Source organism: Pseudorasbora parva, chromosome 1, assembly GCF_024679245.1.
Source record: "Pseudorasbora parva isolate DD20220531a chromosome 1, ASM2467924v1, whole genome shotgun sequence".
NCBI classification, from domain to species: Eukaryota; Metazoa; Chordata; class Actinopteri; order Cypriniformes; family Gobionidae; genus Pseudorasbora; species Pseudorasbora parva.
Genome location: NC_090172.1, coordinates 42,462,097 through 42,487,026, shown reverse-complemented (window position 1 = coordinate 42,487,026; position 24,930 = coordinate 42,462,097). Strand labels below are relative to the sequence as shown.

The following is a 24,930-nucleotide window of genomic DNA, read 5'->3' as shown; positions in this document are numbered from 1 at the left end:
ATTTTGAAGAAAATAATTTTGATTTTCATAAGCCTTCCCACTTTTTACTCTTATTTAGACACAAGAGCATCAGTGATGTCACTAATGGAGTCTGGCTCATAGTCAGCATTTCAATTCATCCCAAAAGTCCTCACTTTGTTCATAAGAATATTGGCATGCTAATGTGAAAATGGTCCAAACTGTTAAGAGTTTAAATTAGTCTATTTATTTTTGACCATGTTGCAAATGACAAAAATACAGAATCATATTATGAAATGTTTGAAGTCTTCATTTTGTTTTACACATAATTCTGATAAATATATCAAGCTAGTATCTTAACCCAGATATTAGCAGTTTCCAATCAGTATAGTTTAGTTTATAGTCCCCTTAGTTATCTTAAGAAAATTGTAAAGATAATCTGTTTCTAAATACATCTCTTTGTTTTGTGCAGCCAAAAATCACATGGTACAAAAACAAGATGGACATTACAAACGAGGCCAAGTATCGTATGTTCAGTAATCAGGGTGTGCTGACACTGGAGATCCGTAAGCCGTGTCCGTTTGATGGAGGTGTGTACATGTGTAAGGCGGTCAACGCCAGCGGAGAAGACTTAGTGGAATGCAAACTGGAAGTTCGCTGTAAGTACTTGCCTCTAGCTCAAGAGATACCGAGAGATTTACTTAGCATCATTTTTTAAAAATATATATATATATTTTTATTGGAGGTACTCAGCATCATTTGATGATAAAACATTCTCATTGCTATATACTGTATATTGAATATAAAATCATAATATAAAATATATATAATCAGGATATTGGATATAAAATATAAAATGTTTGTAGTCAGTTTTTTTTCATATTTTTAAGAGGCACCTTTTGCTTACTAATGCCGAATTTATTTATGATCAAAAATACAGTAATACAGATATATTGGGGCATATTATTACAATTTAAAGTGACTGTTAATATATATATATATATATAATATATATATATATATATATATATATATATATATATATATATATATATATATATATATATATATATATATATATATATATATATATATATATATAACATTTTTTATTACGTCTTTTGTGTCACATGATCATTCAGAAATTATTCTAATATACTGATTGGATGCTCAAATTTGTATTATTATTATTATTAAAGTTGTGATGTTAAAGTTGATACATTTGATACACAACTGTGATGCATTAATTTCGGGATTCTTTGATTCAGTTCTTTAAAATTTATTTTTTAATAACAATGTAAAATTGTCTACTGATCGATTTAATGCATCCTTGATACATAAAAGTATTAATTTCTTTCTTTTATGATAATAATGCATGTTTTTTTTGGCAGCAAATCATCATATTAGAATGATTTTTGAAGAATCATGTGACACTGAAGACCGGAGTAATGATACTGAAAATTCAGCTTTGATGACAGGAATAAAATACATTTTAAAATTTATTGAGAACAGTTATTTTAAATTATAAAAATATTTCACAATATTACTGTTTTTTGCTGTATTTTAATAAAGGAAGCCTTGGTGAGCAGAAGAGACTTTTAAAAACAATAAAAAGTCTTACCGATCTAAACTTTTGAATGGTAGTGTATGTGAATGAATGACACTCCCCTGATTGACAACTGAACATAAGAGCGCAATTGTTTGATCAAATGAAAGATATATGCTGAGACATACAGATCAAAATCAATCCATTTTATTATTATTTTATAAAATTGTTAATACTGAGTCTGCTGTGAGTTAGGAAAAAAAGAATGGCAGTTTTATTCAAACAAAATTAAAGAAACTTGGATGACATGTCCTGGCATAAATCCAAATGTTTCATTATGGTTATTATTAACTGTTAGATTGGACCTAGAGGTGTGTCTGAAGGTCCAGAATGGATCTCTTAGTGATCCATGATTCCTGACGTGTGTCACACTTTAATACTTCCTCCTTACTTCCTGTTTCCCATCCTATTCCCTACTGCCCTCACTCCCTCAGTACGTGAGTAAACAGTAAGCTTAGCTTTGTTCTGTGTGAAATGTGTCCAAGGTGAGCATGATGGTGCCCCATGTGTTGTCATCACTCCCGCACTGCCTGCAATTTCTCTAACAAAACACTCGACTGTCTCAAGTCCAGCCTGTCTGGGTTTTTCTAAATACTGAAATCGACCAATCTCCGGCATCATGAAGGACATGTTCTCTTCTCTAAAAGCACTGTGAGGAGTGCACATACTATGAAGTTTGCTAAAACACCCATTACACACATGCATTCTTCTTTGATTTCAATCCTTTTTCAAATTTAAATCTGTAACTTTTAGTGTATATATATATATATATATATACATACAGTGCCCTCCACAATTTTATTTACAATTTAAAAAATTCTAAAAATATTTCGAACAACATAAAACCCAAATGCAAAAAAAAAAGAGAAAAATCCAACCCTTCATTTAAGTACATTACTTTGGTGGTAAAAAAAAAATCACTTTTAGAAGAAAAAACAAACAAACTTCAAATCATGTGTCCCACAATTATTGGCACCCCTAACAATTCCTCTTTAACATGTAATTGATTTTTTCTGAATATATTTTTCTGTAGTTTCTAAAGTTGGTCAGGGTATCTAGGAACTTTTAATTAGTAATTCATGACTTCCTGCTTCCTTGGGGTATAAATATGACATGACAAAGAGGCCTAATTGTCAAGATGGCAAAGACAAGAGAACACATCATTCAAGTAAGGCAGATCGCAGTAACACATCAACCTTCATAAGTCATGCAATGGCTACAAGAAAATAGCCAGTCGCCTTAACCTGCCCGTATTTACAGTCAGAGGAATCATTAAGAAGTTAAAAACAACTGGAACAGTGACAAACAAGGCTGGAAGAGGTCCCAAGTTTATCTTGCCACAACGTACAGTGAGGAGGATGGCAAGAGAAGTCAAAAAATGTCCTAAGCTCACTGTCACAGAATTGCATCAACGATTGCCATCTTGGGGTCATAAAGTATCCAAAACAACCATCAGATGCTCTCTACGTACCAACAAGCTGTTTATGAGGCATGCAAGGAAAAAGCCTTTTCTCACTAACACTCACAAACGTAAAAGTCTGGAGTTTGCTAAGCGTTACTGGGACTTCAACTGATATCGTGTGATTTGGTCAGATGCGACTAAGATTGAGCTTTTTGTCAACAGACACTCTAAGTGGGTGATGTTGTGGGCCTGTTTCTCTTACAAAGGCCCTAGGAACCTTGCTAGGGTGCATGGCATTATGAATGCTTTGAGCTACCTGATGGCCTCTGCCAGAAAGCTGAAGATAGGTCATCATCAGCTGAATAATAATCCAAAACGTGGCAAAATCTACACAAAAATGGTTCAGCAGTCACAAACTCAAGGTCCTCCCATGGCCATCTCAGTCCCCAGACCTCAACCCATCGAAAACCTGTGGGGCGAGCTAAAGAGGAGCGTGCATAAGAGAGGACCCAGGACACTGGATGATCTAAAAAGATTGTGCAAAGAATAATAGTCAAAAATTCCTCTTTCTTTGTTCTCCAATTTTGTGAAATGTTATAGGAGGAGATTAAGTGCTGTATTGTTGGCAAAAGGGAACAGAGTATTAACATCAGGGGTGCCAATAATTGTGGGACAAATGATTTCGATTTTTTTTTCTTTTTCTAAATCTGTGATTTTTTTTTTTTTTTTTACCACCAAAGTAATGTACTTAAATGAAAGGTTGGATTTTTCTCTTTTTTTGCATTTGGATCCTTGAATCCTTCCCTTGTGTCTTGAGATGGAGGACATAAGGAGATTAGACGCGATCTGAGGAAAGGACACTAGGAAGCACAATTAAAGAAATGACAAGCACCCTTGGTCTCTGAGCCACTATAGATGATAATATTAACTGATATTATGCTCAGCAAGACTGCATGCACTTGAGCAAAAATATACTAAACCATCATTTTGGCTTCAGAAACCATTCTAATACACTGATTTGATGGTCAGGAACATTTCTTATTACATGTTGTAAAGTTTTGCTACTTATTTTATTGATTTACTTTTTATTTTATTTAATATATATATATATATATATATATATATATATATATATATATATATATATATATATATATATATAATATTATTATTATTATTTAATGAATATAAAGTTTAAAATAACAAAATTTGAAATTGAAATCTTAAAAACACAAAAAACAGTATTTAAGTCTTTACTGTCACTTGATCAATTTGTTTGATGTGCCATTGCTGAACAGGTCCATGTTTTTCCATGTAAGATACATAAAGCCAGGTGTGTGTGTGTGTGTGTGTGTGTGTGTGTGTGTGTGTGTGTGTGTGTGTGTGTGTGTATATTTATATATTTGAAAACATAAAACATATTGAACATAAAACTTATTTACTCACAATGTCTAATGCTGTTGTCAAATGACCAAAATTAACAAAAATGGGTTCATCCTCTCTGAAGATGGAGCTCTGAAATGCATGCAGGTTTGTTGTAGATCACTCAGCTGTAGGCTTATATCAAACATAATTTAAGGTAACTTCAGGTAATTCTACAGTGGTAGCATTTTTCCCCTTGCAAATGCAGGATGCAATCTAATAATGGTTCTTTCACTTAATCTCAGCTCAAGTCACAAAAGAAGAAACCAAGAAATGAAAGAGACGTATGGATTGGAGAAACTGTAACGCTGTCTTTTTTTCAGTCTTCTGTCCTGAAACTGATCCCATATGGGCATGTCCGTGATCAAATGACAGAGCAAAGAAATATTTCAGTGGTTTTCTTCATTTGCTTGTGGTTCTCACTTGCATCCCATGGTTTGTGCTTAGATGATTTTCCTTTATTGCATGGGCTCATTATATTTCATTTCATTTGACTGTATTTAAGATCTCTGCTGTAGGGTCTAGTATTGTCTCTTCCACATTGTGGTGTTATATAAACATGCTAAATAAAGCCGTTTTCTTGAAGCGTGTTATTGTCTGGTTTTCATTTGAACACACTCTTAATATAATGAAATTACTCATTTGCACAACACACGCAACAATGACGCAACATTTTAGTATGGAGGACCAAATTACTCAAATTACTCAAAAAATCAAAAATGAAATAATTAAATAAATAATGAATTCAATAAAACAACAATTAAATGTACCAGTTTAATCTGAAATAATTAAATAATTCATTAAATAATTAATTTAATATTAAATAATTAAATAAATAAAAGTATCTATTTATTTTGTAAAATTACAAGAAATTGTTTAATATATTTCATAATTACCCCACACACTATAGCTATGTTTAAAAATCTTTTTTCCCCCTCATTTAATGTGCTTTTTCAAAAAGACGTAATAATAAAGACGTAAAAAGTCATAATAATATGCTGCATTTATGAATGATGCCTATTTGACGAATCATGCATTCCCAAAGCATTATTTTCCCAAAGATTTTTTTCATAATAATAGAGGACAATTCACAAATGCCAATCAACCGGCAGTGGGCGGTGCTTGGTGCTGATTGGCTTGAAGTTGAAGAGTGGACAGATCGATCTTTGTGTGGTGTGATGACATCACGGAACACCAAGGGTGCTTCTCATTTTTTCTTATTTGTGACTGAAAATGTATTTTGACTCTATTGAATTTTCTAAAAACCTGAAAACTATGAGAACTGTTTAAGGCAGTGCGTTTTCAATCTAAAAGGATTATCCAATCAACACCTACTGAAAAAACAAAAACGTAATCTTTGGGAAAATGGTACTTTGGAAATGCATGATTCGTCAAATAGGCATCATTCTTAAATGCAGTATATTAGCCTATTATGAAAAACGTCTTTTTGAAAAAGCACATTAAATAATGAAAAAATATATTTTTAAACATAGTAATAGTGTGTGTGGAAGAAGTAATTGTAAAATATATTAAACAATTTCATGTAATTTTACAAAATAAATGGATGCATTATTTAATTATTGAATTCATTATTTCATTTTGAGTAATTTGGTCCTCCATATTATGGTTCCATTTCTCTCAGAAATTCTGGGATTTCTTCGAAAACTACGACACGAAAATGCGTCACCCGTGCAGACACTATTCATTAGTTCATTACCTGAGAAACCACAGAGCTGCAGACAGGTGGAAACCCGGAAGTTTCCACACGTCATGATGACGCACACTCCTGGCTATTATTCTATTATGAGTGATGGCGCAGCAATCAAATGCATTCTTTAAGCACGCGGCTCAAAGTGTGTCCTGCAATCAACATGCTGTTGGTATTAAAGCAACAAAGCCCGCATACAGTCCACCTAAGCGTCAACTCACTGGTATTATCTGTGAGAGCAGATATGACAAGGCTGGCCTGCATGGCTTTGTTTTGGAATTTTCTCCAGTAGCAATTTGAGGGGATGAAACGTTTGAAATGAGTCCCAGACATGCCATGGTGGTCGAGGTGTCAAAATGTCCGTGTTAGGCCTGTTCCATATTGAAGTTAAGCAGCTGTGTCTCTGTCCTTGTGCACACAGATTTTTCTTTTCAACTGGTTTTATTACTGGCCAAGATAAGCCGTGTGTGCAGACAATATTATTTAGTATCTTTTTTTAGCTTATATTTAAATTAACGTTAATGTAAACCACTGACAAAATGCTCTAATAACGATTTGCTAACGTTCCCATTCAGTTATGAAAACGTTTATTTATTTTTTAATATATATAGCTCATAATATATTAATATGCTTTTAATATATTTAAAAGCCTTTTCGCTGCTTATTAATGAAACATTCCATTATATACTTCTTCAAAAATTATGGGAATGTTACATTTAAATGTTTATTAAAACGTGCACAATACGCTAGTTTTTGTTCTAACATCTTGAGTATTATTCATTGGAGATTGTTCGCGATTAGAAAACAGTCCGAGGAGGAAGCGCAGAGGGTGTGCTTGAATGACAGATCCATTCATTAATACAGTCAGCAGGCCTATTTTTTCTTCATTAACACAGTTCAAACTCTCTACACCTTGTCAGAAGAGGGATTGTTTTTATATTACGTGTTATTAATCAGTAAGGCTTTCAGTGACGTGCAGGCCCCGTCTTAACGATGCAACTCGAGACAGACGGAACACGGTTGATGACAATGTTGACAAGAAACTAAATTGGGCTGACAAATCCCTCGAGAGTGTTTATTGGTCTGTGACAGTGTGACATCACTTCACCACACAAGACTCGTGTATGTGAATGCTGTTGGCTCTTTTTAACCTTTGTTTTCAGTTACTGAGGGTACAGTTATTGATCAATGTTTATCGTTCTGATCAAGATTTTCAGTGCAAACAGATCCCGAGACCAGCAAACATTAACTGTTGTCCTGCAGCGCCCTCTGGTGTTTAGGTAAATGCGTACTAATCTGGTTAAACGATGTAACTGCACAGTTGCCTGTGAAATTAAATTATACCCATTTTTTTACACCCCCGTTCACACATGCAGAGTAAAAAAAGCAAACACACAAAAGATTTAAACCCACGGTATATTTAAACTTTGTACCCTCAAAACAAATCACTCTTTGATCAGTCTTTATACATCCACATTAATGTAACAATACAGCAAGTCAAAAATGTCAAATAATACATTAAAACAACATGTACTTAAAAACTGTCTAAAAACTAGCTGACCAGACACCGAAAGAGCTCCCCAAACAATGCAAGTTTGGTTTTGTTACTTGAATCACAGGGAAAATGCGGCCGAGATAAATCAATACAAAACATTCCTGGAAAAAAATCTAGAGAAAAATCACTTTATCAAAAATGGGTAAAATATCAAAAGAAAATGGTTATAAAAATAGTTAGTCAGCCCCCTGTGGACAAACCCAAGTATAATGGGGAGTGAGTAACCTGTTTGAGATGATGACAGGAATCGGATCATGTCTTATTATTGCTCTTGTGATACATGATGATGCTTTAAAATTCATGATATTGTAGAAAGAACCAACCTGAGCACATACACCACAGAATGAAATGGATCGCTTGATTCCTAATGCTTCTTTTTTGTCAATAACACAAATGATTCCTTCATGCAAGACATCAGACCTCCCTTTTATCTCTCACCCCCAAAACACCTACGTATCTCACAGCTCGGGGTGAGTCATGGGCCTCTATAATTAGACACGTTAAATATTTTATGAGAGACTGAGAAAAATAGACAGTTTTTTTTCCAAGCTTGTCAGACACTGAAAATACCTGCATTTGAGGTTAAAAATACATCAAGCGTGTTGCGTTGCTTCTTTTTTTTTAAATGTGAAAAAATGAGTACAAAGAGAAAGTGCAGTGTGAAACTACCTTTAAACCATGAACTTTGACAAATCAGGATTTAACAAAAACATGTTAATTAAACCCTTCAAATTTGGCTAACATGAACAAGTGGAGCTGAAGCTTAAGTAGTGTATGTAACGGGACTGCTTCCTTAGCCACTGAGGTATCTGGAGAAAGCTATAGATATAAAGCTCCAGATCTGTATCTCTTTCCCTATAGAGTCATGACATTAATACGGGTGAATGAATTACTGACTCATCGGGTAAAAAATAAATAAAAATAAAATGACAGCACCAATTGATTGACTCAATTTCACTTGAGCATCATTTTGACATGTCGCCAAGGTGAATAAGGTTGACATTCATTTTTGCATTCATTGCTGTTTTGCTACCTCATGATATGCTAACATCATAATTGAAGTGAATTTATTCTGAAACATGATGTGCAGGTGTTTGTGATAATCAGCATGTACTGGGCGTAACATATGGACCCAAAGCTGACTGAAAGGCAAGTGCCACATTTACATTCAGAAAGTGTAACGAAACAATGGATGATAAAACAAAACTACTAAATCTCCTACTACACTTTTAAACATAGTGTTTCTGCTGTAAAGTTTTTTAATTAAAAATCTCAAATACTACTAATAAAAACTGGAATGGGAGTTGGAATAAGAGCTAGTGACTACTTCATTTTGTTTCTGTGTGCTCTAAGAGGCAAATGCTACCAAAATGTTATCATTTTCTGGCCATCTAACACCCAAACAGTGCCACAAGCATCCCCTCTGAACTGTTGTAGCTTGAAACATTCCATTCACATATTTTCAATCAAAAGCAGACAGCATAATCACAGGTGTTGCAGCTCAAAATCAGTCTAAACCAACTCAAATGGTTAATTTTGTCTCTATTTTGGTACATAAAAAGCATTTGTTCCCTTGTGTCGCCTCAAAATGGACTGTAAATATAATGTGAGAGTCCATCAGTTGGGTCAGCAAGCCTGGCATTTTTCATACTGAAGTATATTTACAGCTGACATTTTATGTTTGAAGCAATTCTAATGGGATGCTCATGTCACTGCTCTGCCATTTAACTCTCCAGAGATTCAAAGTGAGATTTTAACATATTTCTGGTGAACTTTCCTTTTTCTGTGGCAAACACTAAGAAAATCAAATAGGAAAACAATACACCATAAACCCATTACTCAATGACACACTGTTCTTTTGAGATCATGAAACTTTTACACTCATTTAGCATTTTAACAAGGTGGTAGTGTTCACTCATTTAGTGCTTGGACCATAAAACAGCCTACGAGGGGACATACTGAGGGCTGTAGACATTTTTTTTTTTTTTAATCTCTTGAGGCACTTTTTAGACATTTTCATTCAGATCACCTCAGGATTTGAACATTGCAATGGTCCCCTTGCATATCTGACTAATCAACATCCCAAATGACAGTACATTCTTAGAAATGCACCGATAGTGCATGTATGTGATGTCTACGTGACAACACCCAGAGCCCATGTAGTAGTGTTCATGCTATGAGAAAGAACTGTGTGAAAAGACTGTTAAAAAACTGTTCAGGAGGTGAGGATTTAGAAAATTTCACAAAAAGAGTGCCAAACATGTGGCTAATCCCTGGCTGGAGAAAGGGGGTGAGTGAGTGTGAATGAGGAAGACAGATGGCAGAGGAATTAAAGACAATGACAGAGAGAGAGGGAGAGATGGGAGGGGCACGTTTGGGGGGGCACAGGCAAGACGCCCTATTGGGGGAAATTGTTCTGTTGCCGGCGTTTGGCAGACCTCAGCTTCTCAAAGCGTGACTCCATCTCTTCCAGGACCTTAGGGGTGTACCGTACCACCAGCTTCACTGTACCCTGCGCAGCCTTCAACAGCTCCACAGCTTTCTCATGGTGCTCTCCTTCTACACTCTGAAAAGACATGCACTTTAAAAGTTGAATTTCAGTCAGACAAAAAAGTATTTATATTAAATATATTTTTTTAAACATCATATAAATGCTTAAAATAGCAACAGTCTTTTTGTGTGTGCAAAAGATTAAAGATTAAAGCTTCAACCAGAATATATATGGATTAATCACAACTTCAGTCTGGTAAAACTCAATTAATCCCATGTATGTGAATGTACTTTGTGAGACTTTTTTTGTAAATAATATAGGCAAAGATTATTAAATCACAAATTATTCAATAAATCTATTATTAAACTGAAAAATGATGTAATAGCACATAATCTATTAAGCTTAAGTGTTATTGTGCATAATGTGGGTCTGCAAGGCATTAGCTATGTACATACCACTCCATTAACGGAAAGTAGCTGATCTCCTCTCTTCAGGCCTCCGTGTCGATCAGCGATACCTCCAGGAATGATACGGGAGATGTAGATGGGTGAGTTTTGTTCCTTCCCACCCATGATGTTAAACCCCAGCCCCTCCTCTGTTTTTGGGAGCTCCACCACACGGGGGTGAGAATGACCCTCACTGGCTGCAAATGCAGCCACTGTAGCCTGGGAATGAAACAAAGATGGCTGTAAATCAACCACTGGTGCGTACCATTAACAGATTTATTATCTTGTGCAAAGGGAATAATTGTGTATTTACACACATTTATAAAAACAATATATATATACATTTGATAAATGTCAGTAAACATGTATGATGTTACAAATAAATGCTGTTCTTTTGATTGTTACATCAAAAATTGTCGTTTGGAAGAAGAAACAAATATTAAAGTGTCCCCAGAAATAAGCAGCACAACCGTTTTTAACATTAATAATAAGAAATGGCATAATATAATGATTTCTGACTAATCATGTGACACTGAGGTAATAGTTGCTGAAAACTGAGCATAGCCAAAGGAATGTTACATTTTAAAACATATTCAAATAGAAAACACGAACATCAATTTTTCTGTACTTTTGTTCAAAGGCGGGATCTGGTAAACATAAGGGAGTTGTTTTGAAAATCTTTAATAAAAAGTTCCCCAAAATTTTTCAATGGTAGTGTATAAATAAATATAGTATTTAATACATGATAAGAACGGCTTCTGTGGTGTTAAAGAGAGCATTACAACCAATCCAGTCAGATAATGAAATTGAATGTCACTGTTCACACTAAAAAAGGTCTTACCTTAGCTGTTGCATTCGCCCTCACCTCTGGGCTGCTATTTATGTCCACTGTCTCATAAACATGCTCATATACCTGGAAATGACAAACAAAAATCCCTGAATTTCACAAATACGGTATTGTGCGTAATACAGTCTATGGTTGTCCTCTGATGTACTATCCAGGAAAACAAACACAGACGTACAATTTGAGCCAGATTTCCAGAACCTGAGGCAGTTTCCCAGATTCTTCCTAGTTTAGTCACAAACTAAATTACATGTAAATCATAACTCACCCTTAAAAAGCAGTTTCAATTAAATCACATTAGTCTGTATCAGATCTTCAATGGACAGCCACCATTAACAGCAAATGTGTATTAGACCGGCTGTAATCGGTGACTGGAAAGCCACACCATTAAGAGGCCGCTACAGTATCAAATCAATCTCTTTACATGGCTTGCTCTTGATGCTTTAGCACATATTAAACCTCTATTCCATATTCCATTTAGGGCCGTTGCCATAAGTCCACCCACATGCCTCAGCATTAAACTGAGAGCCATGCGTGTTTATCTAAAAATCAAGCAAGCATTCAGGGGTTCAGTGCAAAGCGTAAATGTTTAAGAGACGAAGCTGTTGAGTTACTAATTCAACCACTTTACACATCCATCACAAACCGTAGAGCACATAACTCAAGCCCCATTACAAACAACAACCTAAATAAGCCTTTCTGGAGAAAACATGTGGCCTTAGAGTCAGGTAAACATGCAAAATGTAGACTGTTTTGTCCATCCAGAGACTGGGTTTATTAAGAGTGTGTAGGCACAGATATAAGTGATGGCACGGAAGCAAGTTAAACTTTCCTGGAGTTTCAGTGAACTAATGATGCATTTCCAAGACGTATACACACTCAACAGGGAGAAAAAAACAACAACTGTGGAGACTATAAAAAGAGCCAAAACCCATTAAAAAAACATTTACACTCTTCAACTATAATACTACTCACTTACTAGTAACGAATAATCATCCACATTACACCAGTGTTTTTTGCAGTTTGTATTAAACTGATCAAAAGTGATCGTAATGACACAACAGATTTGCATTTTAAATAAATGCTGTTCTTTTGAATGTTCATCATATTTTTGGGCAGCAAATAATTGTATTAGAATGATTTCTGAAGGATCATGTGACACTGGAGACTGGAGTGAAAATTAGGGGGGTGTGATTGACAAAAACAACGTTATTTTATTTTATTGATGATAATTAGACAATATATTATGGAGATTTTTACCTTTATAAAGCCATTTTTTTTCTTACCTAATCAGTCAAGGTTTTTTGCATAGGCAAGGCAATTTTATTTATAAAGCACATTTCATACACAATGGGTATAAAAAGGTAAGGAGTTCTTTACAATAGTCCACCCTACTGGTGATTAAAAAAACATGAACGGGTTTCTCTAGGTCTTGTCTGGAGACAAAGCATCAAATTCTTGCAATCATTTTTGAGATGATAGAATGCTGATTTAGTTATTGCTTTAACATGACTACCGAAACTCAAACAAAAAAAATAAGTCACCAAGATTCCTGACTTGATTCTTTTTGTTTTCAGACCTCTAGCCTCAAGGAATGCGTTCACCTTGAGAATTTCATCTTTGTTTCCAAATGCAGTGAGTTCAGTTGTGTCTATTTACTTGAAGAAAGTTGGCACTTCAAACTGTTAACTTCATCAATGCATTTGCAAATGACGTCAATAGGGCTGTAGTCGTTAGGCAATAGTGCTAAGTAGATCTGGGTGTCTTCTGCATAGCTGTGATAAGCAATTCATTTCCTTTTCATTATTTGGCTCTGCACACACAGTGCTGTGGTTGTTTTAACCATCGATATGTATACGTATACATATCTATGGTTTAACCACATCATTTTGCACCGGGATGCACATAAGCGCTTTGTGCCGCTCTGTAATATCGTTTCTTGTTTTGTCCGATCTATAATATGTTGCTGCGCTTAATTTCAAAGAAATGCATTTTAATTTTAAAGTATACGTGATATTGTTTAATGTCATGAATGCAGTGAAGTCACCCATGAGTCAGTGAATGGGGTCAGCCTGACTTTATTTTGAATGCCTGCCAAGCTAGTGAACCTCTTGGTCTATTTACAGTTGTTGCACTGGTACACAATTCTTTAATAAATAATTCACTAAATTTGTGTCTATTGTTTTACAAAGTTAGGAAAATAATGTTTAAGTCAATCGTGATGCCTTTCACAAAAGAATGATCCCAGTTTCTTCTACACAGTGAGGTATACCATTTATTAGCACTGTCTAAAATAAAATAATTATTTTAGCACTGGATCAGTATCTGCGAATACTAGTATACCTGTATATATATCATAATTCAATTTATAATCAAAGCCTTAATATTTATTCTCCTATATTATTGCAATGATTTTAATGATTATTTCCATTTACTATATTACTTAATCAAGAGAACCACTGATTGTTTGTTTCTTTATATATGTGTTCTAAAGTTTGTACACTCTAAAAAATTCTGGGTAAAAAACAACCCAATGTTGGGTCAAATATGGACTAACCCAGCAATTGGGTTGTCTTAAGCAAATATTTAACCCAACCGCAAGATTAAAACAACCCAATCTCTATGTTAAAACAACCCAGTTGCTGGGTTAGTCCATATTTGACCCAACATTGGGTTAAAACAACCCAGCATTTTTTAGAGTGTATTTGATCTCTGAGGAGTGAATGAGGGTCTGGCCTAGGGACGTGTGATGTGTCGCTAAACAATTGATAGCAGAACATGTTGTCATGTGTTTGGATTTTGGAGGTAGCACACACCCCTAACATGCCAGGACTGCAGTAACAGTGTTTACTCACTTAGCCTGGCTTCAAGATGGATTTGTCTTTCATTTTATTTAGTTTTTTTATTCATTTTAGATTTCCTTTTACTGAAACACTAAATAATCAAGATGAATATTGTTTGTACCAGGCTTGTGCAAAATTCAGAATAGGCCTCAATTAAATTCATGAATTGAAATTTGAATTGAATTGACCATGCCCCGCAGGAAGTTGAATTTGAATGACAGGAAGTGGGATTAAATTCATGGCAAATTAAATAAATTCCAAACAGTCACACAACAGAAAGAATCTGTGACTCTGTGTGATGGAAAATACAATCAGTGTTAGGAAGGTTACTTTGGAAATGTAATTGCTTACTGTTATAAGTTACCCATTATAAATGTGGTTTGGATTACTTTATCAATGCAAATAACTTTCCTTTTAATATGATTAGTACCTAATTGATTTAACACATTTTACCTCAGTAATACAATTACAATCATTTTGTAATTTAATAATTTCATTACACATAACTACACTGTAAACAATATTACACCCTCTACTTAAAATAATAATAATAATAATGGTAGCACTAAAATTTAAATAGTAGCTTTAAAGTTGTTGTTTTTTTTGTTTTGTTTTTGTATGAAATCTACTTGAATAAATTAAGCTAAATTTCCTAAATGATTTAGTCTATAAAACGATCAATTTAATATTATTAGTGGAATGTACTTTAATTTAGGTTGACTTTAAAAAAAAAATTATAAATAAGAGTACTGTTTATATTTGATTTATGGTTCAGGTAATAGACTGTATGCTGCTAGAAAAGTACAAGTAGAATCAATTGTGTTATTGCACTACTGGAATTGGCAAAGTTATTGCTCATTGAAAAGAGCAATATGCTTCATAATAATAATAATACTTGCAGTTATTCAAATCACAACTTAACCATAAGAACTACTCTTCTGCACAATGGTAACGGTCAAAACTTCAACATAACAGAAACTTTGCCATAGTGAAATAATAAGAGTTCAGTACATGGACATCACATACTGTGAGTCTCAAACATCATTGCCTCCTACTTCTTATGTAAATCTCGTGAATCCAAAACTCAACAGAAAAAAAAGTGCTTCTCAACATAAACCCAACCGTGACGCAAGCGTTGGGGATCATTTATATGCACGCCCCCAACATTTGCATCTGTCCAACAAGCCGAATCTACTGATGGTAAACAAGACACTCGAAGATGGCAAAAACGGCTCTCATGTCATGACACATGGTTGAGGTATATTATAATCGGATACCACAACAAATCGTTCATTTTAGCATAGTTTCAAATCAATCTAGGGCACCTTTAAAGGTACACAGTATAGCAGTTTTTCATTTCAGAAAGTGCATAGTTCATTCATTCATTCAGTCATTGAATGAATGAACTATGCACCTTCTGTAGCTAAATAGTTTGTTTTATATTTAATACTGTAAAACTGTTTTTTTTAACGCAGTCTATTGTATAAAGTGCCATTTCAAGTAGGCTACTGAACTGCAGAGCTGGTGCATCCATATCCACATCACTATGATCAGATGCTTTCGTTCTGCTGCTGCCGTTCTTCGTTCAGATGCTTTAGTTCTTCTCTGTTAGCTTTGGTGTGTGTTTATTTTGTTACGGAGAGGAAAATGTGCTATATTCTATCAAAACGCATCTCAGCAACGCGGATGACGTCAGAATGTTAAGCGAGCTCTCTGATTCAATGTTTCCTGAGTACTGGATATCTCTCTCTCTCTCTCTAATATTATTGTTTATAGAAACAGGTAGCAATATAGAATTCGCAACACTATGTCTATAAAGCAATTATAAATGGTAAGTGTATTTTCTTCATTGCTTCAGTACCAACAGCAGAACCGATAGCGCCAGAGCTTATCGATACTGTGGTCTTTCATAATTTAGCACCGTGGCTGATTTAATACCGGGTGTCGGTACCCATCCCTAGTCACTATGGGCCTAATTCTAGGGAGAAAGCTTCAACAAGTGATCTATGGACACATGAATCTGATTAACTGACAATTTGTGGAAGTTTATCATGACATTTTTCATTTTCTCTGAGACTATTAGAATCATCCTTGAAACCTTGAAAACAGTATAACTGTTGGAACAATTGTATGTATGAGAGACTGGTAGAGAGGGAGCTCTTTGTGAGTAGACTGGTAGAGAGGGAGCGCGGCCTTACTCTTTGTGAGACTTGAATCTGGCTTCTGCTGATGAAACTGCAAACTATTCTTCAGTAAATCTTTCTTTAATTAATTGCACTCCTGACTTTTGGTCTTCATTTTTCATAACTGGTCTTGGGTCATAAACTGTTAACCTCTAACAGTGCCATCCCTAGTCGTAACTGAACATATCCAACCATACACTTAATAAAATAATGCTTAGATTTAGCTAAAAACTAAAAATTCTGTTTATGGTAAATAGTAAATGGACTGCATTTATATAGCACTTTCAACAGACCCATGGCCACCGAAGAGCTTTACATATTTTCTCACATTCATTGACTCATCCATACACCGACGGGAGCAGGTGAGGTTAGGCGTCTTGCTCATGGACTCCTCGACACTTGGTCAGGTGGAACCGGAGATCAAACCACCAACCTTCTGGTTTGTAGCCAACCTTCATGAACCACTGAGCCACTGCCGCACCCCCAGTTTATAAATGGACATAATAATTTAAGAGTGCCTAGACTCATAGACAGTATTAGGAATATGATGTTCTTAATAACCTCAGTTCCAATCATTCCACAAATCGGTGCTTCAGAAAGCCCAGCTTTATTCTAGGCTCTCACGCAATGCGAAGAACAGCATCTCTGCTGTGAGCATCACTTGTGCTGAGACTTCAGAGTCTTCAGTGAGCACGACAGATGACCAAGCAGCAGGGAGGAGACCAGTCAAGCGCCAACAGTCTTAGATTCACTACATGGGCAACAGAATACTAGTGTTATGCCCAGTCTGAAACAGACAAATGGATGAATGCTATTTGTGGACATCAGAATCAATATCCAGTATCCAGTCCTTCTGTACAACAATAACTGACTACCCATGTACTACAACCATGAGCACTGTGTTATATGCATTAGTGATGAGAGCATTTTCCATCATAAGCCAAGTATTTGGCCAGGAAAAAGGGGTTGGTGACAGAGGATGAAACAACTTCCGTCTGCTCTTTTTTATTTGCTGGTCTATGTCATTCTTTGGCACCAGCATCACACCCTTGCTGTTTTATTTTTCCAGCATCAAGCACCTTATTCATTCATTAAACAGTGGGTCTCATTCTTTAATAATTGTGTCGATCATTTTGTATTTGAGCACACATGATTAATTCTCAACACAAAAAAAAACTGCCTAATTCATAACACGTTCATATGCACACACATGTTTTTTTTAACCTTGTTCTGATGTTAATGAATTTGAAGTATTTTAAATAGGCGACCACATACCCAAGGTTAGCCATTGGTAACATAAAACCCACCAAGGGCTTCGCACACTTTCACTTACAGCCTTTGTCACTCTCAGCAAACATATGATGCTTTCTAAAGACACTTTCTTTTGTTCTTCTAACACTGAATAACGCACATACATAATATCATATTGTTTAAATAACATGAAAGCTCCAGTGTGGGTTTGATGCTAGAACCAATGAAGTTTAGATCTCATAAAATTTGCACTTAAGTTTAGGTAGGTCTAACAGTAGTATTCAAGTACTACAGAAATGTATTAAAGTAATCAAATGTCAAAAACTGGATAGTTTTTACTGTTAATATTAAACATGTAAATCCTTACAATTAAAGTTACAAACGTTACTTGGTTATAGATGGCAGAAGCCATGTATTAGGCCGCTGTCACAGATCCGATATACCTTTACACTATTTACATTCATTCAATGGGGCTGTAGAAGTTAGGCAATAGTGCTAAGAAGATCTGAGTGTTAGAGTAGTAGATCACTATTTACTGTGTTTATATGAAAATTCACGAAGACAGACATTGACAATTTTGTGTGTATTTGAAAAAATACAGCTCTGGATTTCTCAATGTTACGTGGTCTCAATTTTTTTTCACAGCTGTATATTGAAAACCAACTCAATTTGGAGTGTGCAAGATCTTTACAGGCAGATCATGTTTGTGTTGTCGGTATGAGCACAAAAAAAAAAGTCTCTCGAAAAGCCCCCAAGTACTACTGAATAATGCAAAAATCGTTTGGATTTTTAAAAAGACAAGGGCAAGTGATTTCTGTCAGCTGTCCCGAAATCCAAAAGAAAGTGTTGTATCAGCGCGCAGCTCGCTTATAGTGAAGGTGCAATGTCTTGCGCAGGAGCAAATTGCTAATTTTGAGAGATAGAGAGGCGAGATGCAGTAAAGTTTTCAAGTGACTTTATATAATAATAATAATCAGTGTTGATTCATTTTCTACTAAACATGTGGTAATTTCCCGCTATATAAACACGAAACATGTGAGAATTAGTAATTATGCGCAATAGCAAAATTCAGACCCTGTATGGAATCAATGGATGTGATATCGATACTATGGTATTAGATTGTGGTACTGTACTGAAGTCAAAATAAAAAGTCTTGCTGTGCTAACTAAGCAAAATGCCACAGTATATCCCACAGTATATAACTGTTTTGAAGTAAAAAAATAAAAAAATAAAGACCCGAAATGATTGTTTTTTTGTGCGCAATCACTATCACTTCTGAATATCACTGTTCAAATCACAGTGTTGTACAGCACAACCAAAATCATCACAGGCAACCATGGCCTAAAATTCCAATTAATTGATGATTAATTGTCGATAATAATTGAATCAATAAATCTTAACAATGGTCAATTAAGGAAAGTCATCATTTGTGCGTAATTTTAAAGTGCATGTGTCTCGTGCAAAACGTACAGCAGATCCACAAGGAAAAATAAAGCGCGCAGTAGTTGCGTATTCTAAGAGTATTAATGTCTTCAAGCCATGCAATAGTAGGCTAGCCGTTAATTTCAAAACATAATTAACCAAGGGTCCATAAATTCCTCCAAACTAGAGCCACAATTAAAGTGCATAGAATACACAACAAGTAATAATATGCTGGTTGATGAGTGATGACCTTCGAGCGCTGCTTTAGATATGTGCTCATTGGCACATAGCAAAGCAGCATGTCATGTCACTTTGCGATCTACGTATTATCTTGCGCTGTGTTTGGGCACCTGCTCTAAATAAAAATGTGTGATCTATAGTTTATTAAGGTTTTGCTCAAACAAAAACGAGCCACAAAAGCATCATGAGTAGAGGCGGGCATACACTGTGCGAATTCGGACACTCGGGAGGTTGTGAGATATTGCGGATGCTATAAATCATTTAATTTGATCATCTCATCAAATCAGCTGGTACACGTAGACTGTTTGCACCGCGAGCCGGCCGCGATCACACAAGCTTTCATGTTAAACACAAACACCGGAGCTTTCAATGTTGCTGGCTGCTATAGCTTCAGATACAAAAAATAAAGAAAAAAGTGTGTGCAAATGATTTTTTGAAAAAAAAAAAAAAAAATCATCTGCGAGTTCATACGACAGCAAAAATCGCATCGTGAACGCCCGCCTTAAACCATGTGAGATACATACACATGACCCCTCTTTAACAATATTCAACAATAAGGCCATCTGTTAATACAATAATTACACAGATCTTATTTTCATTTAAAGCAGTTATTTTTTCATGCCATGAAAACAGAGCACTTATAACATGTCAGCAAATTTAAAAGCACTTAAGGGTTAATCATATTCCCGATTCACTGTAAATCCAAGCTTCTAAGCTTTGAAATTACACATATGTTGTGCTGTAAGAGGCACTACACTTTTTCCATAAGTTGAATACGGAAAGCAATTTGCCGGAAGCTAAATAGTTTACTTTATAAAGTTTTAAATATGGATATTTTTCTTACACAAATGCATCGCTTCACTTCAGATGGCCTTTATTAACCCCCGGAGCTGTGTGGAGCAGTTATATGATGGATAGATGCACTTTAAGGTTACACAAGAACTCGCATTTCATTTGAATGCATGAATGTGATGCTGGCACACTTACCTCCCGTACAGCATTGCAGAACTCACTCTGCAAAACCCTCTGCAGTGCCTGCAGCTTCTGGGGAGGCACTTCCCCTGTTCTCTGGAGCTTGTCCAGCAGCTCAATAGCACGAGATATGTCTGTAGAAGAAAATATGCAAAACAGTGAGGTCAAGACCGAGACCATGAATAATCATTTGGATCATGCCATCTGGAGATGTTTTGTTTGGCTTAACAACTATGCCTAATAAATAACAAAAAATGCTCAAGAGGACTTGAATATTTTAAAGAATTCATTTTATTTCCATAAAAACAAATAACATGAGTTCGCCTTGTTATTTAATTGCATGGACTGCTATCAAATTTCTCTAGAAGGAATATCCTTTGTTAATCAATCTGAAAAATATAACTTTCTAGAAGAAAGATACATTTAAGAAAATTGCATAGCTCTTAGCTTCAGCCACAGAATTACCTTAACTATTGCGTCAACTAACTTTGTAGGGACAGATACAGATACGAATGTCAAAATAACAATAGACCTCTGATTATCATCATAAATCAGCGCTTTTGCTAATCTTTTGCTAGCCAACGTTCACTCTTCACATCATAAAGCCCCATAAACTGTCCGTTGGACAACAAATAAGATGATGCCTATATGGATTTTACTGGAAGACTGTACAAAACCACTAGAAACACTATACACTGACCTTTAATACTAAACAGTGACCTGGAGTAACCATGCTAACAGTGCTCACAAAAGATTACTCCCTCTGACAGCTAACTTAGCCTCTTGTTTTGCTTTCGCTGAACGTAAACACGCGCTTTAACGACATACAAAATGGTTCATAGTTCATACTACACATTTTATACGCTTTCGAGTTTAATGTTTATTGGATATTATGAATTATTCGATAACGAAACGATGGGAGTTAGCTCGCTGTCGTCCACTAATCCATCCTCATGAAGTGACAGCGGGGTGTTACGAGCAAAAAGCTTGATTTACACAATCTCCCTGAGCTTTACATCTCACAAAAAGTATTTCAGCGAGCAGCTTACCTCTTTCCAGACGTACAGGTTCTCCTAAAGAGGCCATGTTAGCCCTGGTTATTGAGTTTTGCGTTAAACGAAAGCTCCAGACTCACGTCCCGGCTGATGTGTTTGTTGCTGTTAGCTAGCTGCTCAGCTTAAACGCTGTGGCTAATGCAAAGAGATTAGAGGACGAGTCAAGAGCGTCATCCCTGCGCGGCTTCTGTGCAGACACTTTGCATATCACAACAAACACAATTTAATTATGAGCAGCCATTGGAAATATGCTTATATTATATATTATAAATATATATATATATATATATATATATATATATATATATATATATATATTTAAAGAATATAGTAAAAAATATTAGTAAAGAATATAAATACTACAGGCAGCTAAAGATTACTCTTTGGCACTACCTTCTTTACAGCGGAGTTGCAGCAATACCTTTAGCAGTGATTCAGCAGGGCATCTGGCTTGGTTTATATAAGTTATAGCTGTTACTATATTAACACAAGTTTTCATTAAAAGTTTTATTAAAATTCAAAAACAAATAGTCACAGAGGCTGGTTAAACAACTGCTAACCCTGATACATTAAAAAAAAAAAATTCCATTGCTGGTAACCATCATACTATGCACGCTGGGACCAACATGGGATGCTGGTTGCTGGTCCCCAACATGGGATTCTAGTTGCTGATTTGCTGGTCCCATGGGATGCGGACCAGCATATGACGTAATTTGGGCGCTGGTATGATCACAGCAAGACCACAACAAATCTTGCATATGTGTTACATATCACATTTCTTGTGTGTTCATAGTTAAACAAAGACCAAGAGAATTTTCTAAAATAATTTTAATAAATTATTTAATAAAGTAAAATGCATTAATGGTACATAGTCAAATTCTCAGTGCTAAATGATCACTGCTCATTTTTCATATGGTTTAAGTCTATAGAGCAAAAGTAACACTGAAGCATTTTTGCAGTGAAAACAAATTAGTGACCATTCGTAATGAAACCTGCGGTTAACAAGCAGAATCACTGAAGATAAGAAGAACAACAAGAACGGGAAAACTTACTCACGGCCACACAGCTTTAGATGATCTCACCAGAAACAACTCCAAAATCATTATCACAATGTTCGCTTACTATAAACCATTTTGGATTTACTTCTTTCATATGGTACATGTGTAAAAGTTGTTGAAGAGTTATGATGATTAGTGTTCCCTTTAGTTGGGCACTTGGTACGTGACTTTGGATGAGTTGATTCTCTTTTAGCAATTGATGAAAGTGCATGCTATTGTCAACAATATTTCATGCTCCTTACTGCAGGGACATGTTTTACTATGTGCACTTTTTGGAATCGGTGACTAACACCATTTTGGCAGATGGGTTCCCGAATGAGCAAGTTTTATTTTTGAACTTTTATTCAGGTTGCTATTAACTGTCCTGAATTTTATGGAACAAACTGCGTATGATTATGCTGTTATTTGGCAGCATAATTAGAAGATTTTTCTTCTAAATGTACACAAGTTTCACCAGTTTGAATTTTTACTTTGTTATTCAAAACTTCAAATTACATTAATTAATCATAACTAAAACATATTTTTAAAGTTATATACTTTCAACAGAGGGAGCAAAATAAATGGCAGTTATAATTATTACAATAAGTCATATGTTTTGATTTTATAGTGTTATTCATTTGCATAATTAATAAGTTACATATAGAAATATGCAAGCAAAAACGATACTTGTCCCCAAAACACTGCTTGCGTAGATGCAACTGGCCTATACTCACCACACTTAACCCTTCACCAGCTTCAGTCTGCTTGAGAACAGCATGATCCACCAGCTAAAACAGCACTTCAGCTCTCACCAGCCTGGAATTCATGCTGGTTTATGTCTTTTTCAACAGGGATCAGAACCAGGATAATTTGCTTTATGTATTAAAACCATTGGGTTTCATAGTTTAGTATATGTAACAAATGTACAGATAAATAAGAGAAAACATTTTATTTGTATTTTTATTAAAGAACACTATTCAAAGGAGATTAATCTAACCCACTTGTGAAACCAAACTGCACACTCAAATGAAAATTGTAATTATTTTATTTACTTAATTCTGCAATTATGTTTATGTTACTCCTTCCATATTCTCATGTTATCAAAGCCACAAAACAAACTGGACTGGCTTGTTAAAACTTATTCTATGAGTTTAGTTGCTGGTATTGTAGAAAGAGAAAAAGAGAATAGAGTGGCCTACTTTTGTAGCAAATGGGACAGGGCCCTGCTGGGTCTTACCAAGGACTACTTTGAACTGGGGAAAATCTGAACCTCACAAAAATAACTCAGTCATGCAAGTTGTTTCTCGGGTAAAATGCACCAGGATAATATTGTATTGTCTATTTCCTTATCTAGTCCATTCACCATTGCTGTGTGGTTGCATTTAGCAGTAAAATCATTCTATATATATATATCTTTATTATGCTAATAATGCAATATAGAGAGCTATTATTTATTTCTATACCAAACACGTTTTAACAATTACACAGATGGTTTTGGATTTGACTGAGGGAGATCTGAAAATAGTTTGTTTGCTGAGAAAGGATGCACCCATGATCAGTTATTTTGACTTTCTGCTTAAGTGTGATTTTTTTGTTTCCTTCTCCACATACTTATGATGCAGTGAGATACTTACCACGGAGAGATGAAACTCTGTGTCCTCCCTTATCTGTGGCAGTGTATCAGTGTCAGACTGTTTCTGTTCAGTTGTCTGATAACATCCTTTGAAGGAAAGCAGGTTTGTGTATAGGTCTGTGTTCAGCTGTATCAGATATCGCGTAGAGTGCATTGGAGTGTTGAATCCATTGATCTCTCTTTCAGACAAAAAAAATCCTAATCTCTTAGTGCTAGTGATGAAGGCATGTACTACTCTCTGATTGGACGGCATTATATAAGGAATGCTTTCCACAGAATTTACATGCCAAGTTCAGAATAAGTCTTACCTGAGAACTCTCTGGACTGTCCTTCCACGGAAGAGAGTTGAAACTACATTGCATGGCTGTGTTCACCTGCATTTGCAGCATCCTTCAATGCTGAAATTTACCAACTAGCATTTCGTCTGCTCACTACACTGATATATATGATGAGAAATCTTTATACCTTCTTAAATCATTTGAATGTAGGATCCAATGTATGATCGTTGTGAGAGAATATATTCTCTCTCAAATTTAGACCTGCAAAGGGAGAGCTCAAACTTTATTGACATTGCTTTTGTTTTTCAGTTGCCTATAGTAATTTTATTTCTTCAAATATTTCAATTTAATATTGCAAACAACTTCACAACATACAAAATGAATTATATTAATCCAGAACACATGTCAATGAATAAATTTTATATATATTTTATATATATTTTTTCATCTTGTGGGGATAAAAAAATAAACAGCAAAGCTTTGACAACAGCACCTTGACATAGTATGTATTTCCAACATTACCTTGAGAAGTTGAGGATAGTAAACAGACAGAGTACTGAGAGGAGGAAATCCTGTTACGGTTG

General features: G+C 35.2%; 2 protein-coding genes across 2 annotated transcripts in view; one reads left to right on the top strand and one right to left on the bottom strand.

The window, feature by feature from the left end:
• Window positions 1–4,973, top strand: part of mybpc3 (myosin binding protein C3) — a 45,833-nt gene extending 40,860 nt beyond the window's left edge. The window contains exons 31-32 of the mRNA XM_067441392.1: window positions 431–617; window positions 4,634–4,973. Of these exons, the coding sequence (XP_067297493.1) occupies window positions 431–617; window positions 4,634–4,665 (219 nt within the window). The 3' untranslated portion in view covers window positions 4,666–4,973. The remainder of the gene's footprint in view (window positions 1–430; window positions 618–4,633) is intronic.
• Window positions 4,974–7,498: 2,525 nt separating this feature from the next.
• On the bottom strand, window positions 7,499–21,551 carry lin7c (lin-7 homolog C (C. elegans)). The gene is made up of 5 exons (XM_067441378.1): window positions 21,393–21,551; window positions 20,359–20,477; window positions 11,430–11,501; window positions 10,598–10,807; window positions 7,499–10,217 (listed from the first exon to the last, which is right to left on the bottom strand). The coding sequence occupies exons 1-5, from the start codon at window positions 21,427–21,429 to the stop codon at window positions 10,050–10,052; spliced, it is 606 nt and encodes a 201-aa protein (XP_067297479.1). The 5' UTR covers window positions 21,430–21,551; the 3' UTR covers window positions 7,499–10,049.
• Between the last annotated feature and the right edge of the window lie 3,379 nt (window positions 21,552–24,930).

Bases quoted from the DNA above. Each gene is read 5' to 3' on its own strand.
- lin7c (XM_067441378.1), bottom strand. From the start codon at position 21,429: ATGGCCTCTTTAGGAGAACCTGTACGTCTGGAAAGAG. The intron at 11,502-20,358 runs GTAAGTGTGCCA...TGTCATTTCCAG, and splicing joins TCTGCAATGCTGTACGGGAG to GTATATGAGCATGTTTATGA. The intron at 10,218-10,597 runs GTATGTACATAG...ATGTCTTTTCAG, and splicing joins TACTTTCCGTTAATGGAGTG to AGTGTAGAAGGAGAGCACCA.